General features: G+C 43.0%; 1 protein-coding gene across 3 annotated transcripts in view; it reads right to left on the reverse strand.

Moving 5' to 3' along the window:
• Nucleotides 1-25,314, reverse strand: part of ARHGEF6 (Rac/Cdc42 guanine nucleotide exchange factor 6) — a 242,387-nt gene that overhangs the window by 172,221 nt on the left and 44,852 nt on the right. For all 3 annotated transcript variants that reach the window (XM_073543558.1, XM_073543557.1, XM_073543559.1), the window contains exons 3-4: nucleotides 23,048-23,132; nucleotides 17,533-17,660 (exon numbers count right to left, since the gene is read on the reverse strand). In XM_073543558.1, coding sequence (XP_073399659.1) covers nucleotides 17,533-17,660; nucleotides 23,048-23,132 — 213 coding nt within the window. The remainder of the gene's footprint in view (nucleotides 1-17,532; nucleotides 17,661-23,047; nucleotides 23,133-25,314) is intronic.

Genomic DNA, 25,314 nt, shown 5'->3' on the forward strand with positions numbered 1-25,314 from the left:
ACGCTTTTTCAGCGTCCAGGGACAACAGCGCACTGGGGATTTTTCCCCGTTCTAGAATGTTGAGTAAATTTATTATTCGTCTCGTGCCATCCCTGGCTTGCCTTCCAGGTACAAAGCCCACTTGATCAGCCCCAACTATGGAGGGGAGTACCTCCATTAGTCTGGTCGCCCACACTTTGGCATATAATTTTATGTCACAATTTAGTAATGCGATGGGGCGAAAATTGTTTGGGGAGGTTGGTGATTTCCCGGGTTTGGGCAGGGTGGCAATGATGGCTTCTAATCCTTCTTGTTTAACCTCGCCCCTGGACTGCCAGAATGAAAAAAGTCTGTAAAGGTACGGGGTGAGGATTGTATGGAATTGGGTATAATATTGAAATGGGAGTCCATCTGGACCCGGGGTGGAGTGTTTTTTAGAGGAGAGTATGGCTCGTGTGATTTCTTCCTGAGTGAGGGGACTATTTAGAAAGGTTAGTTGTGATGCAGAAAGAGAGGGGAGAGATATTTTGTCAAGGAAAGCCCTAATGGAGTGGGGAGAAGGCTGGGGTTCCTCAGGGTTGTCGCATAAATTGTAAAGAGACTCATAGTATTGTTTGAATTCATCCGCAATGTCTATTGGGTTACGGATAAGGGAATTGTCAGGTTTAATGAGATGAGAGATCTTGGCCTGACCCTCTTTCTTTTTGACTCTCCGCGCCAATAGTGCCCCGGCTCTATCACCCATGCCGTAAAACTTCGCCCCCAGTTTTTTCAACGCGTGTTCAGTTTTTTGAAGTAGCAGTGAGCGGAGTTGACATCTGGCCTTAGTTAGTTTGGTCAACAGGGAAGGGGTCGGGGTGCTCTTATGTAAGGCTTCAAGAGTTTGAATTTCCAGAGTGGCCGATTGCAAAGCTGCTGTATATAATTTTTTAGCCAGGGAAGCAAGTTTGATAAATGTCCCCCTAATGACCGCCTTGTGTGAAAACCATAGAGTATCATCAGAGACATCCCCAGTGTCGTTAATTTGAAAAAATTCAGAAAGTTGTTCTGTCACAGTGGCTGCATAATTGGGGTTGGTGAGCAGGTATTCGTTAAGCCTCCATTTTGCGGGGGGTCTGATGGCTTCAGCATCTGCCAGTTGTAGAGTGGTCGGAGCATGATCAGACCAAGATATGTTCCCAATTGTGGCACCCATGCAACGAGGTAGTAGGGAATTATCTACTAAGATATTATCTATTCTGCTGTAAGTGTGAAATCGTGGTGAAAAGTAGGTATAGTCCCTTTCTCCACAATGTAAATATCTCCAAATGTCATGGTAATTATTTTCAGAGATTAGGGAGGCCAATTCGCCCCTGGAAATGGAGGTGTTTGAACAATCCAGATGCTTCTGCATGGGGGCGTTAAAATCACCACAGATTAATTTAGAGCCCCTGGCCACCGAATGCAGAATATTCAGAAATTTCCGAACGAATCTGGATTGACCCCTGTTGGGAACATACACCGAGGCCAATGTGTAGGGTCTGTTGTTGATTGAACAATTTAGAATGATATAGCGCCCCTCCGGGTCCCGGAGGATGTCACCCAGCAGAAAGGCCACAGTATTTTTAATGAAGATGCCTACTCCGGCCTTTTTTGAGGGGCCATTAGCAAAGAACTGATGTGGGTAATTCCCAGAGTGCATTCTGTAATTGTCTTTTAGTAAAAGATGCGTCTCCTGTATGCATACTACATCACTATTAGATTTGATAAGTTGGCGCCACGTCAAGGCGCGTTTACAAGGTGAGTTAAGCCCATTAACATTAATAGAGAAAATAGAGACGCTCATGATGACTCAAAAGAGATACCAAGAGATTAATATAAACACCAAATGTAAAGACCTTAATTAGAGAGTTGACTAATTAGGTAGCAATGTATTCGGGGAAAGGTGGGGTAAGAAGTAGGGTCTGAGGAGGGAGGAAAGGGGAGAACTAATTATTCAAAAGATAAACCAAAACAAATATTTCTCTTGACAAATAAAACTTCAGGTGAGTACGTCACACCGGAAAAGAGCGAATAATGATCACTCACAGGCGAAATTTCCGCCGGCTCAAAGATAGGAGACAGTCAGAAAAGCATAGAATAGTAGAAGAAGGGTACAGCAAAAGAAGGTGAAAGGTAGAATTAGTATAGAGAGAAGAATCGTGGAAGAAAAGGGTAGAAAAGAATGCGAGAAACCGAACCCACATAGAGTCCATGTAGATCTTCAGGCTGTCGACCATTCCGGATCGATATGGCGACCTTGGACGGCTGAAGGATGAGAAAGATGTGTCTGTGCATTTTTTGGCAGATGCAGACCCCACTGGATGAGGAGCTTCTCCGCTTGTGCTGGGATGAGACAGACATGAGAGGTGTTGTCTTTGCGAACAATTAGCTTGGTGGGAAATCCCCAAACGTATTGGATTTGCTGATCACGGAGAGTAGATGTGAAGGGTTGAAATTCCCTTCTCAAAGCTAGGGTTCCCGGAGAGAGGTCTGCATAGACCTTCAGGTGAGCAAAATTTTGTGGCAGAGAGGGATTCCCCCGAAGGCGAAATAAAAAGTCATCTTTGAGTTCGTAGAAATGAATTCGGGCGAGTACGTCTCGTGGGAGGTTCGAATTAATGGAAGGAGGTTTAGGGACACGATGAATGCGGTCTATGATCATATCCTTTCTCTCAACTTCTGGCATAGCGGCTTTAATAAAATCTTGAAGGAAGGATCGAAGGTCTTTAGGTTGGATCGCTTCATCTATCCCCCTGATGCGGATATTGTTTCGTCGCGATCTGTCTTCCAAATCCAGAGTTTTGGTCTGCACTTTCTCTAATGTAGCTTGTAGAGACTCATGCGCATCTAATAAGTCGTTATGTGATTTAATTAGGTCTACCAGCTTGTTCTCTATTTTATCTGTGCGACCTCCTAGTTCAGCTACCTCTCCCCTCAGATCAGCCACCATAACCCTCATATCTTCCTGCAGGGAGACTCTGAGGGAGGAGAGCAGCTTCTTCATGCTGCTGTGAGTTAGCGGGGTGTCATCCCTGTCTGCGCTTTTAGTATCCAAGGACGCACAGGAACCTCTGCGGGACGAGCGAGACGAACGGGGCGATGATGGAGCCATTTTAGATGATTCCGAGGTTGAATGGTTTGATAAAAAAAAGTCAGTGACTCGTTTTGGTTGTCCTCGTTTACTGGACTTGGCCTTCCCCATCCGATGGTCAATGAGTGAAGCAATGAGTCACGCGAGTGTGGAGGTGCTGGTAGCCGTGGGATCTTTGTTCTAGCCGGGTTGGAACAGTGGGAACGGGGGCCCTCGCTTTATACAGGCGACATTGTATTCTGAGAGGTCACATGCTCAGAAAGTTACATTCCCAAATTACAGATGAGCAGGGGGCTCTTTTCAGAATAACTTCCTGCTTACTTGATTACTCCTTTTGACCTTGTCACACACCAGTGACTTATTAGGGCTGTTACTGCGAATTATATAGTTCACAGGAGAAGCGAAGGGAAGGTGCACAGCCCCTGATTCCTCTTCTGTGCAAATACAGACACGCAAAGTCTATTAGAATAATTATGGGAGCTCAGCCCCTCTCCCCTCACTGCTCTGTTTATGTAACAGTGAGGGATGGCTGACACAGGGCACCAAGGCTGTAGCTGGCCGCTTACTTGCAGGTTACTATGTATTCCCAGGCACTTCTATTGCAGTGCTTGATGCAAGGGGAAGAGAAGAGGCGAGCCGCAACTGTATTTATTAATATGAGAGCGACCGAGGCCGCCGGGGCGACGGCGCAGACAACGCCAGCAGCACCTGCCTGTCTGTGTTTGGTACGCCGCTTCTCCGGCTGCGGGGCCTCTGCCGGCGACACTGCCAGTAGCCCCAACGTGATCCGCTGTGCCCCTAACCCGCTCCCCGCCGCGACCGCAGCGGCCACGGCTGTCGTTCAAACTGTACAGCGGCTGTTATCACGGGCGCCGCTCTGCTCCGGGTGAGTGCTTGGGGAGGGGAGGGAATGTGCGGCGTGTGTCGGGGATGCTACTCACAGGCTCCCAGGGTCCAGCTGTTAGTGGTGATGGGTCGTGTTTGAAGGATCCTTCTTGCTCGCGGCGCTGGGACCCTGCGGTGTGGAAAGGGGGCAAACCGTGGCCGTTATTGATTGCAGGCCTGCCTCCTGGAGCTGGAGAATGCCTCCGCGTGCCGAGCTGTCTCTTCTACCGGATGATGGGTCGGGGGTCCTCCGTTGTCTTGTGCTGAGGCGTGGGTGACTTAGGCCTAAGTCCCCAGGGTATTGGAGCGTTTTGGCTGAAGGGAGCAGGCTTCTTGGATGCTGTATAAATTTAGCAGTCAGGCTTCAAGGCCTCACATAAGATGTAGGCCTCAGATGATATCTCGGCACTGGGTGGGTCAAAACTCCTGGTTTTGGACTCTAAATGCTCCAGACCATGTCAGATATAGTTATCCGATGGATGTACGTCAGGATGACTTGAATTAGTCGAGATGTTAGTTGGATTAGTGGAATCCTCACAGGAGCTCCCTCTTCCTGTGTCTCACATGGATGAGCTCCAGGCCACGCCCCAGGAAGACCCCACTTCTTACCCCGAGACATAAAAAAGCCAGGCTAGAGTTTGCCAAAACTTACCTGAAAAAGCCTAAAATGTTTTGGAAGAATGTTCTCTAGTCAGATAAGAAAAAAGTAGAGCTTTTTGGGCAAAGGCATCAACATAGAGTTTACAGGAGAAAAAAAGAGGCATTCAAAGAAAAGAACACGGTCCCTACAGTCAAACATGGCGGAGGTTCACTGATGTTTTGGGGTTGCTTTGCTGCCTCTGACACTGGACTGCTTGACCGTGTGCATGGCATTATGAAGTCAGAAGACTACCAACAAATTTTGCAGCATAATGTAGGGCCCAGTGTGAGAAAGCTGGGTCTCCCTCAGAGGTCATGGGTCTTCCAGCAGGACAATGACCCAAAACACACTTCAAAAAGCACTAGAAACTGGTTTGAGAGAAAGCACTGGAGACTTCTAAGGTGTCCAGCAATGAGTCCAGACCTGAATCCCATAGAACACCTGTGGAGAGATCTAAAAATGGCAGTTTGGAGAAGGCACCCTTCAAATATCAGGAACCTGGAGAAGTTTGCCAAAGAAGAATGGTCTAAAATTCCAGCAGAGCATTGTAAGACACTCATTGATGGTTACCGGAAGTGGTTGGTCGCAGTTATTTTGGCTAAAGGTTGTGCAACCAAGTATTAGGCTGAGGGTGCCAATACTTTTGTATGGCCCATTTTTGGGGTTTTGTGTGAAATAATCAATGTTTTGCTTTTTGCTTCATTCTCTTTTGCGTTTTTCATTTAAGACAAATTAAATGAAGATAATAATACCAAAGAATTTGTGTTTGCAATCATTTTCAGGAAGAAACTGAGTATTATCTGACAGAATTGCAGGGGTGTCAATACTTTTGGCCTCAACTATATATATATATTTATAGTACATTTAGTTCAACATAGCATAATAGCCGCTAAATCAATTGCCAGCTTCTGTACAATTATTACAAAACCTGACATACAGTAAACCATTTCATTTCATTTAGTTTTTTATATGTCTTTGACTAATAATAAGATTCATATCATGTAGAAAAAGAAGGAAAAGATGGCACTCACCGTTCTACCGCAGAAATTCTTTATTGGTTAAAAGGCATTGGCTCGGGAGGAATGTACAGAGAATGGACAACGGCCATTTCACGCACCTGCGCTTCAACTGGTCCACAATAATAATAATTAGATCAGGGTATGTGTGTAAAATTTTGGACATGTAGGTGTTAAATTTACGGGTAAATTCGTTGAAAAAAATTGCATGGGCTCCAGCGGTAATTTCTCCGCCAGAGAGGGAAAGACAGTGAGTGAGGGCAGATATTAATAGACTAGAGAGGGACCATTGTTTTTGCCCCCACCCCCAGCTAAAAATCTGCTTCCAGCCACCCCAGAAATGGTGCATCTATAATCCTATAGTACTAAGGGGTTAAAAAAAAACACACACATACATTAATTACAAAGTCTTTTAATGAAATAATCACACAGTGTTTTTGACCAAATTTATTATTCTGCTAATGCAACAGAATCGCTTGTGGTCCTGTAAAAAAACAAAAAATAAAAAACCAACACTGACTACCGCTGAAGTCACTGAGGCTGCGCGGAGTCCTCAGCTGACCTCAGGTTAACTCAGGAGCATGGGAAAAAGTTCAGAATCTTTCCCATGCTTATTAGTTCATCCCCGGTCAGCTGGGGTGACTACGCAGAGATGAATTCATTAATTCTGCAGTGGTTTACAGCAGGATCGGTAGCATTAGCACCGGTCCCTGTTGTAAACTGGTTAACCCCTTGCGATGGATTGCAGCGGGGGACCTGACTGAACAATGGAGAGGTATGGATATTGTTGTTTTTTTATGTTTTGTTTTTTTTACAGGTCAACAATTTTAATTAATGTGTGTGTGTCTTTTTTAACCCTTTACTACTATAGGATTAATAATGGATAGGTGTCTTATTGACACCACTCCATTATTAAACCGGCTTAATGTCACCTTTCAATAGCAAGGTGACATTAACCCATTATTATTATTAACCCATGAGCCACCGCTAAAGGAAGTGAGAATAGAGAGGCTAAGTGCCAGAAAAGGCGCATCTTATAGATGTGTCTTTTCTGGGGTGGCTGGGGGCAGATTTTTTTTAGCCGGGGGGAGCAAAAACAATGGTCCTTCTCTAGGCTATTAATATCTGCCCTCACTCAGTGGCTTTCCCTCTATGGCGGAGGAAATACCGCGGGAGCCCACGCAATTTTTTTCAACGCATTTACCCGTTAATTTAACACCTACATGTCCAAAATTTTACACACATACCCTATACCCTAATTTAGTTAGTAGTCAAAGACATATAAAAAAACTAAATAAAATGAAATGGTTTATTGTATGTAAACCATGTGTCATTTCAGGTAGGGTTTTGTAATAATTTTACAGAAGCTGCCAATTGATTTAGCGGCTATTATGCTATGTAGAACTCTATGAACTATATATATATATACACAGTATATATATGTATTCTATGTGTATATATCTATTCTTTCATTTCTCTATTAAATATGTCAGTGTGATTTTACTGTATCACAAAATGAATTGCCGGCTTTTGTTAAAGGACACCGGTGCGTATTTCTCGCAAGTCACATGTCTGGTCCGTGTGTAATATGTAGTTTTTTCACCCCCATAGACCTGCATTGGCATATTACGGGCGTAATACGCTGACAATCGCAGCATGTTGCGATTTTCTCAGCCCGTTTAATACGGCTGAGAAAAAAAAATGGCTGATGGGAGCTGCCTCAGATTAATATTGGTCGGAGTGCAATGCGTTGTTTTTGCGCATAGTCCATATTTCTTGCTAGTGTTACTTCGGCCTTAGAGTCCTGGCAGCATTTAAACAGTGTTAAGGTACCGTTATACCTAGCGATGCACCAGTGATCCCGACTAGCGATATGACGCGGTCAGGATCGCTGGTGCATTGCTAGGTGGTCGCTAGTGAGCTGCCACACAGGCAGATCTCACCAGCGACATCGCTGGGGACGGGGATCGCTACTTACCTGTCAGACGCGGTGATCCTGCGTCCTCCCGCCCGGCTCCACGCGTCGCTCGTCGTCACAGCAGGAAGCGCCGCAGGAAGTGGCCGACGAGGAATGATCCAGGAGCTTCTCGCGCGATCAGCGATAACCAGCGGGGGAGCCGGTCGGAGGTAAGTATCAGACACAGCGATATCGCTAGCAATATTGCTGCAACGTCACAAAATCGGTGACTTTACAGTGATATTGCTAGCGATATCGCAGTGTTTAACGGGGGCTTTAGACATGAAAACACCAAATCAAATAAATTAATTATGTATCCCTAAGATTATCATCTTTCCTGGTATCTCCCTGGCACCCCGCTGACATGGTACCCAAGGGCAGTCGGAGATCTAACAGTGGCCCCCAGGTCTGCTATATTAGTGGACCTACTAGACAAAAAGTACACATAATATCACTGCACCTGTAATGATCAAAACTACATAATAATCTAGTTATTTAACCTACATGGAGAACACAATGAAAAATAAAAGTCAGAATTGTTACTTTTTATCCATCTCCCTACCAAATAAAAAAAGAATGAAAAGCAATCAAACATTACCCAAAAGAGCTACCAAGGAATAAATCAACTCATTCTGCAAAAAAAGAAGACCTTCACACAGCTCCACTGATGGGAAAATAAAATGAAGCTTATAACTCTCAGGTTAAGTTTCACAAACTTTTCTTTTAAACAAAACGTGTTTTGGGCAGGTATTACTATATATACAGTGGTTACAGAAAGTATTCAAACACCTATACATTTTTCACTCTTTGTTTCATTGCAGCCATTTAGTAAATTTAAAAAGCACATTTTTTTCTCATTAACCCCTTCCTGACATGAGACGTACTATCCCGTCCATGGGACCCGGGCCCCTATGCCCATGGACGGGATAGTACGTCTACCGCGATCAGCGGCGCCCACGTGGTGAGCGCCGCTGATCGCGGCCGGGTGTCAGCTGATTATCACAGCTGACACCCGGCACAATGTGTCAGGGGCGGTCACGGACCGCCCCCGACATGTTAACCCCTTGCACACCGCGATCAAACATGATCGCGGTGTACCGGGAGTTAAAGGGAAGCATCGGCAGGGAGGGGGCGCCCTCCGTGCTTCCCTGAGCCCCCCACGGCAGCGCAATGTGCAGCGCTGCTGCCGGGGGCTCCTATCCTGCAGGGCCCCGAATCCAAGATGGCGACGGGGGCCTTCGGGGGCCTGCAGGAAGCTGGCTTCCTCAGTGCCTGCAAAGCGCAGGCATGAGGAAGCCTTCTGCAGTGCCTGTGACAGATCGCTGATCTGTCACAGTGATCTGTGATGTGACAGATCAGCGATCTGTCACAGGACAGTGATGTCCCACCTGGGACTATTTAATAAAGTAAAAAAAAAAATAAAAAAAAGTGTTAAAATAAATTTAAAAAAATCGCCAAATAAATTAGAAAAAAAAAAAAATATTCCCCCAAATAAATCCATTTTTTAGAAATAAAAAAAACAAACAATAAAAGTACACATATTAGGTATCGCCACGTCCGTAACGACCCGCCCTATAAAACTGTCCCATTAGTTAACCCCTTTAGCGAACCCCTTAAAAAATAAAAATAAAAAACGAAGCAAAAAATAATGATTTATTATCATACCGCCAAACAAAAAGTGTAATAACGCGCGATCAAAAAGACGCATATAAATATCCATGGTACCGCTGAAAACGTCATCTTGTCCCGCAAAAAACGAGCCGCCACACAGCATCATCCGCAAAAAAATAAAAAAGTTATAGCTCGCAGAATAAAGCGATGCAAAAATAATTATTTTTTATATAAAATAGTTTTCATTGCATAAAACCGACAAAACATAAAAAAAACCTAAATAAGGTATCTCTGTAAGTGTACTGACCCGAAGAATAAAAGCGCTTTACCAATTTTATCGCACGCGGAACGGTGTAAACGCACCCCCCCAAAAGAAATTCATGAAACGCTGGTTTTTGTTCATTCTGCGTCCCAAAAATCGGAATAAAAAGCGATCAAAAAATGTCACGTGCCCGAAAAAGGTACCAATAAAAACGTCAACTCGTCCCGCAAAAAATAAGACCTCACATGACTCGGTGGGTCAAAATACGGAAAAATTAGAGCTCTCAATATGTGGTGATGCAAAAACTATTTTTACAATAAAAAGCGTCTTTTAGCATGTGACAGCCGCCAAACATAAAAACCGCCATAAATAGTAAATCAAACCCCCCGTTATCACCCCCTTAGTTAGGGAAAAATAATAAAATAAAAAAAATGTATTTATTTCCATTTTTCCATTAGGGTTAGGGCTAGGGTTAGGGTAGGGTTAGGGTTAGGGCTAGGGTTAGGGCTAGGGTTAGGGTTAGGGCTGAGATTAGGGTTAGGGGTGTGTTGGGGTTCAGGTTGGAGTTAGAATTGGGGGTTTCCACTGTTTGGGCACATCAGGGGCTCTCCAAATGCAACATGGCGTCTGATCTCAATTCCAGCCAATTCTGAGTTGAAAAAGTCAAATGGTGCTCCTTCCCTTCCAAGCTCTGCCATGCGCCCAAACAGTGTTTTACCCCCACATGTAGGGTATCAGCCTACTCAGGTCAAATTGCAAAACAATTTTTGGGGTCCAATTTCTCCTGTTACCCTTAGGAAAATAAAAAAATGGGGGCAAAAATATCATTTTTGTGGAAAAAAATGATTTTTTTATTTTCACGCCTGAGCGTTATAAACTTCTGTGAAGCACTTGGGGGTTCAAAGTGCTCACCACACATCTAGATAAGTTCTGTGGGGGGCCTAGTGTCGAAAATGGGGTCACTTGTGGGGAGTTTCAATAGTTTAGGTACATCAGGGGCTCTCCAAATGCACGACACCCGCAGACCATTCCATCAAAGTCTGCATTCCAAAATGTCACTGCTTCCCTTCCGAGCCCCGACGTGTGTCCATACAGTAGTTTTCTCCCACATATGGGGTATCAGCGTAGTCATGACAAATTGGACAACAACTTTTGGGGTCCAATTTCTCCTGTTACCCTTGGGAAAATAAAAAAATTGGGGACTAATTGATCATGTTTGTGGAAAAAATACGATTTTTTTATTTTCATGCCCGGGCATTATAAACTTCTGTGAAGCCCTTGGGGGTTCAAAGTGCTCACCACACATCTAGATAAGTTCCTTAGGGGTCTCGTTTCCAAAATGGGGTCATTTGTGGGGGGTTTCCACTGTTTAGGTTCATTAGGAGCTCTCCAAAGGCAACATGACACCCGCAGACCATTCCATCAAAGTCTGCATTCCAAAACGTCACTACTTCCCTTCCGAGCCCCGACGTGTGTCCATACAGTAGTTTTCTCCCACATATGGGGTGTCAGCGTACTCAGGACAAATTGGACAACAACTTTTGGGGTTCAATTTCTCCTGTTACCCTTGGGAAAATAAAAAAATTGGCGACTAATCGATCATGTTTGTGGAAAAAATACGATTTTTTTATTTTCATGCCCGGGCATTATAAACTTCTGTGAAGCCCTTGGGGGTTCAAAGTGCTCACAACACATCTAGATAAGTTCCTTAGGGGGTCTCGTTTCCAAAATGGGGTCATTTGTGGGGGTTTCCACTGTTTAGGTACATTAGGGGCTCTCCAAAGGCAACATGACACCCGCAGCCCATTCCATCAAAGTCTGCATTCCAAAACGTCACTACTTCCCTTCCGAGCCCTGACGTGTGTCCATACAGTAGTTTTCTCCCACATATGGGGTGTCAGCGTACTCAGGACAAATTGGACAACAACTTTTGGGGTTCAATTTCTCCTGTTACCCTTGGGAAAATAAAAAAATTGGGGACTAATTGATCATGTTTGTGGAAAAAATACAATTTTTTTATTTTCATGCCCTGGCATTATAAACTTCTGTGAAGCCTTTGGGGGTTCAAAGTGCTCACCTCACGTCTAGAAAAGTTCCTTAGGGGGTCTAGTTTTCAAAATGGGGTCATTTGTGGGGGGTTTCCACTGTTTAGGTACATTAGGGGCTCTCCAAAGGCAACATGACACCCGCAGACCATTCCATCAAAGTCTGCATTCCAAAACGTCACTACTTCCCTTCCGAGCCCCGACGTGTGCCCATACAGTAGTTTTCTCCAACATATGGGGTATCAGCATACTCAGGACAAATTGGAAAACAACTTTTGGGGTCCAATTTCTCCTGGTACCCTTGGGAAAATAAAAAAATGGTGACTAAAAGATCATGTTTGTGGAAAAAATACAAATTTTTTATTTTCACGCCCGGGGATTATAAACTTCTGTGAAGCCCTTGGGGGTTCAAAGTTCTCACCACACATCTAGATAAGTTCCTTAGGGGGTCTAGTTTACAAAATGGTGTCATTTGTGGGGGGTTTCCACTGTTTAGGTACATCAGGGGTTTTCCAATCGCGACATGGTGTCCGATCTCAATTCCAGCCAAAAACGTCAAATGGCGCTGCTTCCCTTCCGAGCTCTGCCATGCGCCCAAATAGTGGTTTACCCCCACATGTGGGGTATCAGCGAACTCAGGACAAATTGCACAATAACTTTTAGGGTCCTGTTACCCTTGGAAAAATAAGAATTGAGGGTGAAAAGATCATTTTTGTGGAAAAAATATGATTTTTTAATTGTACGGCTGTATGTTATAAACTTCTGTGAAGCCCTTGGGGGTTCAAAGTTCTCACCACACATCTAGATAAGTTCCTTAGGGGGTCTAGTTTCCAAAATGGTGTCATTTGTGGGGGGTTTCCACTGTTTTGGTACATCAGGGGTTTTCCAATCGCGACATGATGTCCGATCTCAATTCCAGCCAAAAACGTCAAATGGCGCTGCTTCCCTTCCGAGCTCTGCCATGCGCCCAAATAGTGGTTTACCCCCACATGTGGGGTATCAGCGTACTCAGGACAAATTGCACAATAACTTTTAGGGTCCTTTTACCGTTGGGAAAATAAAAATTGGGGTGAAAAGATCATTTTTGTGGAAAAAATATGATTTTTTAATTGTACCGCTGTACGTTATACAGTCATGGCCAAAAGTATTGACACCCCTGCAATTCTGTCAGATAATACTCAATTTCTTCCTGAAAATGATTGCAAACACAAATTCTTTGGTATTATTATCTTCATTTAATATGTCTTAAATTAAAAAACACAAAAAGAATTGTCCTAAAGCCAAATTGGATATAATTCCACACCAAACATAAAAAAGAGGGTGGACAAAAGTATTGGCAATGTGCGAAAAATCATGTGATGCTTCTCTAATTTGTGTAATTAACAGCACCTGTAACTTAACTGTGGCACCTAACAGGTGTTGGCAATAACTAAATCACACTTGCAGCCAGTTGACATGGATTAAAGTTGACTCAACCTCTGTCCTGTGTCCTTGTGTGTACCACATTGAGCATGGAGAAAAGAAAGAAGACCAAAGAACTGTTTGAGGACTTGAGAAACCAAATTGTGAGGAAGCATGAGCAATCTCAAGGCTACAAGTCCATCTCCAAAGACCTGAATGTTCCTGTGTCTACCGTGCGCAGTGTCATCAAGAAGTTTAAAGCCCATGGCACGGTGGCTAACCTCCCTAGATGTGGCCGGAAAATAAAAATTGACAAGAGATTTCAACGCAAGATTGTGCGGATGTTGGATAAAGAACCTCCACTAACATCCAAACAAGTTCAAGCTGCCCTGCAGTCCGAGGGTACAACGGTGTCAACCCGTACTATCCGTCGGCATCTGAATGAAAAGGGAATGTATGGTAGGAGACCCAGGAAGACTCCACTTCTTACCCCGAGACAAAAAAAAGCCAGGCTGGAGTTTGCCAAAACTTACCTGAAAAAGCCTAAAACATTTTGGAAGAATGTTCTTTGGTCAGATGAGACAAAAGTAGAGCTTTTAGGGTAAAAGCATCAACATAGAGTTTACAGGAGAAAAAAGAGGCATTCAAAGAAAAGTACACGGTCCCTACAGTCAAACATGGCAGAGGTTCCCTGATGTTTTGGGGTTGCTTTGCTGCCTCTGGCACTGGACTGCTTGACCGTGTGCATGGCATTATGAAGTCAGAAGACTACCAACAAATTTTGCAGCATAATTTAGGGCCCAGTGTGAGAAAGCTGGGTCTACCTCAGAGGTCATGGGTCTTCCAGCAGGACAATAACCCAAAACACACTTCAAAAAGCACTAGAAAATGGTTTGAGAGAAAGCACTGGAGACTTCTAAGGTGGCCAGCAATGAGTCCAGACCTGAATCCCATAGAACACCTGTGGAGAGATCTAAAAATGGCAATTTGGAGAAGGCACCCTTCAAATATCAGGGACCTGGAGTAGTTTGCCAAAGAAGAATGGTCTAAAATTCCAGCAGAGCATTGTAAGAAACTCATTGATGGTTACCGGAAGCGGTTGGTTGCAGTTATTTTGGCTAAAGGTTGTGCAACCAAGTATTAGGCTGAGGGTGCCAATACTTTTGTCCGGCCCATTTTTGGAGTTTTGTGTGAAATGATCAATGTTTTGCTTTTTGCTACATTCTCTTTTGTGTTTTTTCATTTAAGACAAATTAAATGAAGATAATAATACCAAAGAATTTGTGTTTGCAATCATTTTCAGGAAGAAACTGAATATTATCTGACAGAATTGCAGGGGTGTCAATACTTTTGGCCATGACTGTAAACTTCTGTAAAGCCCTTGTGGGTTCAAAGTTCTCACCACATATCTAGATAAGTTCCTTGGGGGGTCTAGTTTCCAAAATGGGGTCACTTGTAGGGGGTTTCCACACTGTTTAGGTACATCAGGGACTCTCCAAACGTGACATGGCGTCCGATCTGAATTCCAGCCAATTTTGTATTGAAAAAGTCAAACGGCACTCCTTCCATTCTTAGCTCTGCCATGCGCCGAAACATTCGTTCCCCCCCACATATCAGGTATCAGCGTACTCAGGACAAATTGCACAATAACTTTTGCAGTCCAATTTCTCCTGTTACCCTTGGTAAAATAAAAAAAATTGAACCTGAAGTATTTTTTTTGTGAAAAAAAGTTAGATGTTCATTTTTTTTTAAATATTCAAAAAAATTCCTGTGACGCACCTAAAGGGTTAATAAACTTCTTGAATGTGGTTTTGAGCACCTTAAGGGGTGCAGTTTTTAGAATGGTGTCACTTTTGGGTATTTTCTATCATATAGACCCCTCAAAGTGACCTCAAATGTGATGTGGTCCTAAAAATAAAATGGTGTTGTAAAAATGAGAAATCGCTGGTCAAATTTTAACCCTTATAACTTCCTAACAAAAAAAAATTTTGGTTCCAAAATTGTGCTGATGTAAAGTAAACATGTGGGAAATGTTAGTTATCAAGTTTTTTGTGTGCCGTATCTCTGTGATTTAAGGGCATAAAAATTCAAAGTTGGAAAATTGCGAAATTTTCAAAATTTTCGCCAAATTTCCGTTTTTCTCACAAATAAACGCAAGTTATTTGAATGAAATTTTACCACTAACATGAAGTACAATATGTCACGAGAAAACAATGTCAGAATCACCGGGATCCATGGAAGCATTCCAGAGTTATGACCTCATAAAGGTACAGAGGTCAGAATTGTAAAAATTGGCCCGGTCATGAACGTGCAAACCACCCTTGGGGGTGAAGGGGTTAATGTACACTCTGCATCCCATCTTGACTAAAAAAACTGAAATAAAGAAATATTTGCAAATTCATTAAAAAAGAAAAACTGAAATATCACATGGTCATAAGTATTCAGACTCTTTGTTCAGACACTCATATTTAAGTAACATGCTGTCCATTTCCTTGTGATTCTCGTTGAGATGGTTCTAAAGGGCCTGTCACACTAAGCGATATCGCTAGCAATATTGCTATAACATCACTGGTTTTTGTGACGTTATAGTGATATTACTAGTGATATCGCTATGTCTGATACTTACCTCCGACCGCTCCCCCGCTGGTTATCGCTGATCGCGCGGGAACGTCCTGGACTGTTTCTCGTCGTCAGCTTCCTGTGGCACCGACGGGCGGGAGGACGTCAGGATCGCCGCGTCTGACAGGTAAGCAACGACCCCCGACCCCTGCTATGTTGCTGGCGAGATCTGCCTGTGTAGCAGCTCACTAGCGACCACTTAGCGATGCACCAACGATCCTGATCGCGTCATATCGCTGGTCGGGATAGCTGGTGCATCGCTAAGTGTGACAGTACCTTTACTCCTTCATTGGCGTCCAGCTGTGTTTAACTAAACTGATAGGATTTGATTTTTAAAGGCACACACATGTCTATATAAGACTTCACCGCTCACAGTGCATGTCAGACCAAATGAGAATTATGAGGTCAAAGGACCTGTCCAAGGAGCTCAGAGACAGAATTGTGGCAAGGCACACATCTGGCCAAGATTACAAAAGAATTTCTGCAGTTCTCAAGATTCCTAAGAACACAGTTGCCTCCATAATCCTTAAATGGAAGAAACTTGGTACCACCAGAAGTCTTCCTAGACCTGGTCGTCCAGCCAAACTGAGCAATCATGGGAGAAGAGCCTTGGTGAAAGAGGTAAAGATCACTGTGGTTGAGCTCCAGAGATGCAGTAGGGAGATGGGAGAAAGTTCCACAAAGTCAACTATCACTGCAGCCTTCCACCAGTTGGGCCTTTATGGGAGAGTGGCCTGACGGAAGCCTCTCCTCAGTGCCAGACATATGAAAGCCCGCATAGAGTTTGCTAAAATGCACATGAAGGACTCCCAGACTATGAGAAATAAGATTCTCTGGTCTGATGAGATAGAACTTTTTGGTGATAATTCTAAGCAGTATGTGTGTGGAGAAAACCAGGCACTGCTCATCACCTGCCCAATACAATGCCAACAGTGAAACATGGTGGTGGCAGCATCAAGCTATGGGGGTGTTTTTCGGCTGCAGGGACAGAATGACTAGTTGCAATTGAAGGAAACATGAATGCGACCAAGTACAGAGATATCTTGTATGAAAACCTCTTCCAGAGTGCTCTGGACCTCAGACTTGGCCGAAGGTTCACCTTCCTACAAGACAATGACCCTAAGCACACAGCTAAAATAACAAACGAGTGGCTTCAGAACAACTCTGTGACCATTCTTGACTGGCCCAGTCAGAGCCCTGACCTAAACCCAATTGATCATCTCTGGGGAGACCTGAAAATGGCAGTCCACCAACATTCACCATCCAACCTGATGGAACTGGAGAGGATCTGCAAGGGAGAATGGCAGAAGATTCCCAAATACAGGTGTGGAAAACTTGTTTCATCATTCCCAAGAAGACTCATGGCTGTACTAGCTCAAAAGGGTGATTCTACTCAATACTGAGAAAAGGGTCTGAATACTTATGACTATGTGATATTTCAGTTTTTCTTTTTTAATAAATTTGCAAAAAATGTCTACATTTCTGTTTTTTTTTCAGTCAAGATGGGGTGCAGAGTGTACATGAGAAAAAAATGAACTTTGTTTAATTTACTAAATGGCTGCAATGAAACAAAGAGTGAAAAATTTAAAGGGGTCAGAATAGTTCCCGTACACACTGTATGTGTGTGTTTGTATATTATATATATACACACACATACATATACACACACACTATGTTGTATGTTGCATGACCTGCAGTGTAAAGGTAATATGCTAATATACCGTAAAGTGAATGCTGCGAAATTTTAAATATTAAAAACAATGACAATTGCTCTATGGCATAATTGCTGTGTGGTTTTTTACTTTCCCAATACAAACAGTTAAATAAAAGTTATATGTATCCCAAAAAGGTGGCAATGGAAATTGTAACTACTCCTGCAAAAGGCCAGTCCTTGTTTGGCCAGGTTAATGGAGAAATAATAACTGCTTGATTTTGGAAGAGTGATCATGAAAACAAATAAGTAAAAAAAAAATGGGGGTGTCCTTAAAGGGTTAAAATGCAATACCATAGGTTTGGATTGACTCCGTAGTACTCGGGTTGAACTATCCACTCCCTGCACGTTTATTTGGGAGGATGATGTGAAGCTATGCGACCGTGAAGATGTTCGAGAACATGGCCTCTTCAATGTCTCTTCTGTCAAGCACAAAAACAAATACTATTAGGTAAAGTCAGGAATAATGGAAAATAATCAAGCATAATAGTGATGAGCGAACGTGCTTCAGATAAGGTGTTATCTGAGTATGCTCGGGTGCTAACTGAATGTTTTAGGCATGCTTGAAAAATATGTTTGAGTCCCCGCGGCTGCATTTCTTGCGGATGTTAGATAGCCGCAACACATGTATGGATTGTCTAACAAACAGGCAATCCCTGACTGTGTTGCGGCTGTCGAACAGCAGCGAGACATGCAGCCGCGGGGACTCAAACATATTATTTGAGCACGCCGAAAACACTTGGCTAGCACCCGAACATGCTCAGATAACACCTTTTCACAGCACCTTACGCTCATTACGGCTAAAAAACAATAAAAAAATATAAAAGCACATAAAGAGAAAATAATATAATGTATGCATCACAGATTTTCATATTTATAGGCCTCATTGACATCAGGGATTTCTCTGGTTTGCAAGACAGACGTTTCAATTTTCATCAGTGTTTTGGATCAGATTTTCTTCAGTGTTTGATGAGTTTGTCAGTTTTTACCATCAGCGTTTCATTTGTGATTCAGATCAAAAACCGACATGCGTCCATGATGTTTACATTAACAATCAGTCCACAAAAAAAAAAAGCAAGGACATGTGAACAGCGACATAGTGGACATGTGGTAAGTCTGTAAAAAAATAAGTCAATAGCACACATGCATGACAAATGGATGTCTGAATAAGGTAGAACCTCTATATCACATGCAGGGCATATCTTTCAGATTATTACAATATAAATTTATGTAATACAGATATCATCGTCAGATTTTGCATGTAGTCTATAACCATGAAGACACAATAATATTTTCAATTAGAACTTTTATAAGTTGCTAATTTTGCTAAAGATTCATGAGTTTTGAGCTATTTTCACACATGTTCCCTTTAGCATCAGGACCATTTACGTAAAATAGCCAAATATATGATACAATCTTTTGCTTGGCTGTCATGTGTATCGTTATTATGGGCCCGTGTGTGTGTGTGTGTGTGTGTGTGTGTGTGTGTGTGTGTGTGTGTGTGTGTGTGTGTGTGTGTGTGTGTGTGTGTGTGTGTGTGTGTGTGTGTGTGTGTGTGTGTGTGAATAATCTGTTCATGGAATCATTCAGGAATGTCAATGCACTAATAGTTCTGAGAACACAGAAAGCACAGCACTAGACAGTCTGAATATGTGCCACATTTATCACAGTGGCTCTTGCTGGGTAATGAATTTGGTGCATCTTTAGGCACCTTTTGTCATAACTTTACATTTCTTGGTCAGCTTACTGTGCGTCACTTTTATGTATCTATTATGCTGTAATATTTTCAGCCATGTCTCCGTCCTATGGAAGCCACAACCCCTCCTAAAAAGCCACATCCACATTTTAAGTGGGCTGACAAAAAGTGTTTTAAATACATAAGCCAATTGTCTCTTCAGAGAGGAAGAGGACTAGAACTCTAGTGCCTCCTATAGGAAGTAGCGATCCTAAAAGTCAATGTTGACCCTTTAACAAGCCTTGCAATATGACTTAGGATAAAAGCCAAAGCAGAATCTCAATTTGCAGACACTTTGTTTCAGGGTACTGCCTTTCATCAGTCCAAAGTGTGAGATCTGGTTTGGCTGTGTGAGAGGTGTCTGACCGGGATCCAAGGGGTAATGTTTCTGCTTGCAGAAAGTGACATGTCAAGCATGTCAAGATGAGGAAACTTTTAAATCACAATGCTCCTCTGGGAAATATGCAAATTGCCTGTTCAGAGAGGAAGAGGACTAAAACTCTAGTGCCACCTATAGGTAGCAGCCATCCTAAAAGTCAATGTCGACCTGTGACAAGGCTTGTTAAAAGAGGTCAACATAGACTTTAAAAAATAAAAAAAACACCACAGCTGAGAATGAGGGAGCTGCAAGCAGCAGCATCACCACCACCGGCATTATCTGGTTGGGTATTAGTGCTACTACTAAATGCAGGTCCAAATTGTCCACCTTTGCTTCCAGCATGTGTATCAGTGTGAAGAAGTATATGGCACATCACTTGTCTCATTATCAGTGGATGATATTACCTCTGACAGTGATACAGTCAGTTTGTGTCAGTGTTCTGCATGATCCGCCTCCACAACAGTTAATCTTTTACATTGTGGACTTTCAATTCTATTAATGACTCCTCTATCTGTTCTGTCACTTTACATCTAAGAAATAGCATTCGAGGGGCTAAAGAAGATATTTCACAACAACCTCTAGTTGATTTATTTATGAGATGAACAGTAAGCCTTTGTACTTGGATGGAGGACACGATTCAAACCCCAGCTGTGTTGCCGACTCAGTCAGTCATGATAGTAAGGGCACTTGCAGTAGCAGTCGAGGTGTTAATGGCACTCTGAGTCAGGACAGATCTAGAGGTGGTAATAAAGCAGGGAGGGGCAAGGAGCTCCCACATGAAAACAACTGCCAGTCAAGTTAAGATAATGACAAATATGGGGTGGATAAGATCTGGAACCAGATCGTGATTACAAGGTGATTCTATCAGTGAAGGGGGTTGAGTGCATTATCAATAAAGAGCCAAGCCGACTTTCAGTCAACAGATCTTCCAAAATTAGACAGATCTGCTTCTTTTACAGGAGCAGGGGATACCGAGACTGTTGTTGGTTGAGGAGGCTCAACGGTGCCTGAAAGCTCTGGTTGTGCTGGTGGCAAGGTCTACTTGATGAGGGAAACATTTTCAACATTGCCGGCCAACTAATTTATTTGCACTCTGCAAGAGGAAAAAAAGTCATGTATGTCCAGGCTCAAATACACTTGGATCTATGGCTACCCATCAGGACATGAAGCAATATCACCTGCTAATTTGGGAAGGAAAGGCTTAAACCATCCTCCTTCCACTTCTCGATTTTGTCTTTGTGGTAGTCAGGCTGCATCCTTAAGTTGAATCTGGTCAACACCTTCATCATCCTCATCTACTACTTTCTCTACTCCTCCTCCTGTTCCTCCGTTGTGTCTTCAGTTAGTTAAATATGTGCCCAGGAAACATGTGTCCAGTTATTCTTTTCTCGGAAACTCAACTCTCACATGTCCAATTTCATCACAATCGGTGCAATACCACATGGATTGTATTGCCTTTTGAGAAATTATGACATGTGTTCAGCCTAGAAGGGAAAAACCTAGCTGCCATAGTTTTAATTTTGAAAAGAGACAAGTCCATCGAATTCAACCTATAAACTAACATGTTCATCCAGAGAAAGGTAAAAATCCATGGGGCAAAGGCTTACTTTCCGGCTCAACATACAGCAATCAAACTAGTTCCCTGGATCAACGTTCCATCATAGAATGTAGTACGGATAACCTGCAATATTGTATTTTTTTAAGAAAGATATCCAGACCTTCCTAGAACTTTAGTGAATCAACCATTACAACACTATGTGTCAGAGAGTTCCATAGTCTCACTGCTCTTACATTAAAGAATCGCTGTCTTTGACTATGATAAAACCTTCTTTCCACCAGACGTAGAGGATGCCCCCTTGTCCCCGTCACTGGCGTAGGTTATAAAAGATCATTGTACAGATCTCTGTACTATCCCATCATAAATTTATATACAATAAGATCGCTCATAAGTCTTCATGTTTCTGAACTGAATAATTTGAAACCTGTATTGCAGTCCACCCATTCCCTTAATAACTTTGGTCGCTCTTCTCTGAACCCGCTCTTGTTCAGCTGTATTCTTGTTATATGCTGGAAACTAAAACTGTACCCAGTATTCTAAGTGTGGGCGTGCTAGAGGCAAAACTATATTCTTGGTATGAGCACAAAGGTCTCTTGTAATGCATCCCATTATTTTATTTGCCTTGGCAGCAGCTCTGGTTATTTCTTGGAGAAAGCACTCCCTGCTTTGTACTCTCCTGAGACAGTGACTGTAGGCCGCTCCTTGGTATTGATGTTGTGCTGAAAGTTGCACTCCACCATTGACAACAGTAATTACAGCCAGGGACTTTACAATACTTACTAGGCCCAGTGAGTCAATGTGATTAAGCACCACAAGCGACCAGGTGTTAATTGGGGATACCTCCACACCAGGCGACATTTAGGCACCTCCTCTACAGCCTCCTCAATGACCATTTCCCCATCCGCAGAAACGACAGGGTAGAAGGTATGAAGTGTCCCACTATATAGCTCCTTCTCATCTGTAACTCAGCAACTTAGTAATTGACAATGCCGGAAGCATCATGGCTTTCATGCGTTTGGAGAAAGTAACTTATTGTCACTGCATAGCACATACCCTCAACTTCAATGTGTATAAAAGGTGACATTTGTTTTAAAATAAAAATTCATGTGCTTTACTGACTCCAATTTATTTTTTTACCAGCATCATCTTTTTTTGCAAAAATGAGTATTTTGTGGGAATTGATGGGCATACTCCTAGTCTCCGAGAAGAACACTGCACGGGATTGGGCCCCAGAGCTGGGCACAAAATGAAAAACATTTAAAAGAAAATTAATGTGCAACCATACAAGACTACAATTTTCTTTAACATCATCTTGATTTTTTGAAGAAATTTGTATTTTCTGTGCATCAATGGGTGTGAATTAACCTCCCAAAAAACTACCCAGACAGCACCACAAGTCCTAGAATATCAGACAGAATTCCTACATTATTGCTCCACATCAACAAAAGCAAAGGGCAAAAGCTCAGACACGGATGTAACATCTGACACGAAATGCTTGCAAACAGTTTAATGGGGATTGTATTTTCAACAAACTTTGCATAAATTAATAATATAAGGAGATAAAAAAAAATTAAAATAAACTTTGAAATATATCTCTCAGAAATTTCAGCTTCATTCTCAGCTAATGAGACCTCACCATCCATTCTGGAAAAAAAAACCAGACCAATTTCATCTTGAGATGGACTGCCAGACTACTGAAGTTTACGGGTACACCTCCAATTATGCTTTATAGAAAGGAAAGGGAGAGGAGGATTGAGGAGCAGAGTGAGGAACCAGGCAGACACACATAGACATTATGTTGAGCCTTCAAGCAAGTCTTTTCCCTCAGCTTAGACCTGGATTCACATCTTCACTGCTCAGTAACTCTGTACCACTGCCTCTATGCTGCTTCTCTGCGTGCTAAGGAATGAAGAGCAAGAATCCCCCTTTGATTTCTGAGCTGTGTATAGGAGACAACTAGTTTCAACCCACCAGCTCAGAGTCAATTGCTAATTAAAAGACAGAGATCCTGCAGAAGGGAAAATTGTTAAAAAATGCAGGATACAGTTCACAGAATGACAAGAAACAGTGTTATTTTTCATGTACACAGCAGAGCAGCTTATTCTGCAAAGTTACTTGAAAGTCTGTTACCTCTTACCTTCTGTAGCTCTGTTGACAGCAATAAGGGTGTTCAATATCTTAGAAAAGTTCTCACCAGTGTAAAGGTCATGCGCTTCAAATAGCTGTGGGGAAAGCACAATCCAAAAGTATCAGTTTATCATTTCAAGATGTATCTGTTTATTTTTAAGGTAACAACTTTCTCCTTCCAATCTCTAAATTGCCCAAACCCAGCTTTCTAGGGTAAGCACAAGAGATCCATCAATATTAAGCTATGTGGCTTGCCACTTACATGTTTCCGTACTTAAGATATTTCAGATATTTGCCTAAAGACATTCCAAGTAATTGTAATCTGTCAAGTGCTCTCCAAGGACATCAAACTCATGCACAGTAGAGCAGCAGAGACATGGTGTCAAGGGTGAAACATTTTACCCTCAATCAGGGGTTTGTGCCATCTCTGGACCCATCATATCACACTTGGAAAGGTGCAGGGCATGTTTGGCTATAGACAGAATATTCAACTGCCAAGTGGGAAACCAAAAATAGATATTGAAAAAAAAAAACAGGCTACAGCAGCAAAACAGATCTAGGTAATTTTTATGGAAGGCTTTCCCACAATCGTAAAAACTTAGAAGCTTGCATGGAAGGGTGCCATGATACAGCCTATTATTATTCATAAATAATGACTTAATTTATGAAATACTAATATACAGAGAAGGATACATTTATCTATAGAGTAATTTCTCCTGCACGCAGAGAATTCTATAGGCTCATAACAAACCTTCAATTCTATATGTACTTTCTCCACCATGCTCTATAGCATTGGTCCCCAACTTTTCTTGCTTTCAGTGCCACATTCATCTCTGAGAGATGGTCACAAGCCACATCCAACACCCCACCACCATTATTGATATAATGGCAAAGCTTCCCCACAGAAAGCATACCAAAACCTTCTGTCCTTGACCCTTCTAGACAGTAGACTTGCATCCTATCATCCGTACTCTACACACTCTCACTACACCATCACATCCATCTTCCAGCACCCCTTTAACTGGCAGTTTTATACTCTAGCTTAAGATATTTATTTTTTCTCAAGAGCCACCATCTGGAGACCTTCTCTACAAAAGCAATTTGCTACACCTGGCGCTAATGCACCAAACAGGTAGACCGCCGTGAGCTATACATCATGGGCCAGCGAGCCACATGTGGCTCCCGAGTTGCAGGTTGGAGAGCACTGCTCTATAGAATACCATATTATAAAGGTATTTTTCTATTTTATGGAGGAATATATGGTGTCAGCACATAGAGTGCCTGCTAGTCTTTAGTAATAGATTAATAGGACTCTGTCTCCCATTGTATACAAATAGACCCTTATACACATTACTAGATGGTGGCCCGATTCTAATGCATCGGGTATTCTAGAATATGTATGTAGTTTATTTATGAAGTTTTAATAATAATGCAATAATACACCCCCCAATCCTGATATGCATGGTCCTCTCACCCCCAATCCTGATATGCATGGTACCCCTCCCCCCTATCCTGGTATGTATGGTCCCCTCACCCCCCATCCTGATATGCATGGTCCCCTCACCCCCCAATCCTGGAATGCATGGTCCTCTCACCCTCTAATCCTGGTATGCATGGTCCTCTCACCCCTCTTTCCTGGTAAGCATGGTCCCCTCACCCCCCTTTCCTGGTATGCATGGTCCCCCTCACCCCCCTTTCCTGGTATGCATGGTCCCGTCACCCCCCTTTTCGTGGTATGCATGGTCCCCTCATGCCCCAATCCTGATATGCATGGTCCCCTCACCCCCAATCCTGATATGCATGGTACCCCTCACCCCCCAATCCAGGTAAGCATGGTCCCCTCACCCTCCAATCCTGGAATGCATGGTCCTCTCACCCCCCGGTCCTGGTATGCATGGTCCCTCTCACCCCCCCCATTGCTGGTATGCATGGTCCCCCCCCTCACCCCCCCCATTGCTGGTATGCATGGTCCCCCTCACCCCCCCATTGCTGGTATGTATGGTCCCCCTCACCCCCCTTTGCTGGTATGTATGGTCACCCTCACCCCCCTTTCCTGGTATGCATGGTCCCCCTCACCCCCCTTTCCAGGTATGCGTGGTCTCTGTTAAAAAAAAAAAAAAAAAATAGTTTTATACTCACCTTCCGACAGCCTCCGATCTTCTTTCCACGCGCCAGGCCTCGCGGTCCCAGTAATGCATTGCGCGAAACACCGCTGATGATGTCGCACTCTCGCGAGAGTAACGTCATCTCTGGTCTAAGGCGCAAGGCATTACTGGG

Source organism: Dendrobates tinctorius, unplaced genomic scaffold (assembly GCF_039654945.1).
Source record: "Dendrobates tinctorius isolate UK_male_01 unplaced genomic scaffold, ASM3965494v1 ptg000133l, whole genome shotgun sequence".
Classification (NCBI taxonomy): domain Eukaryota; kingdom Metazoa; phylum Chordata; class Amphibia; order Anura; family Dendrobatidae; genus Dendrobates; species Dendrobates tinctorius.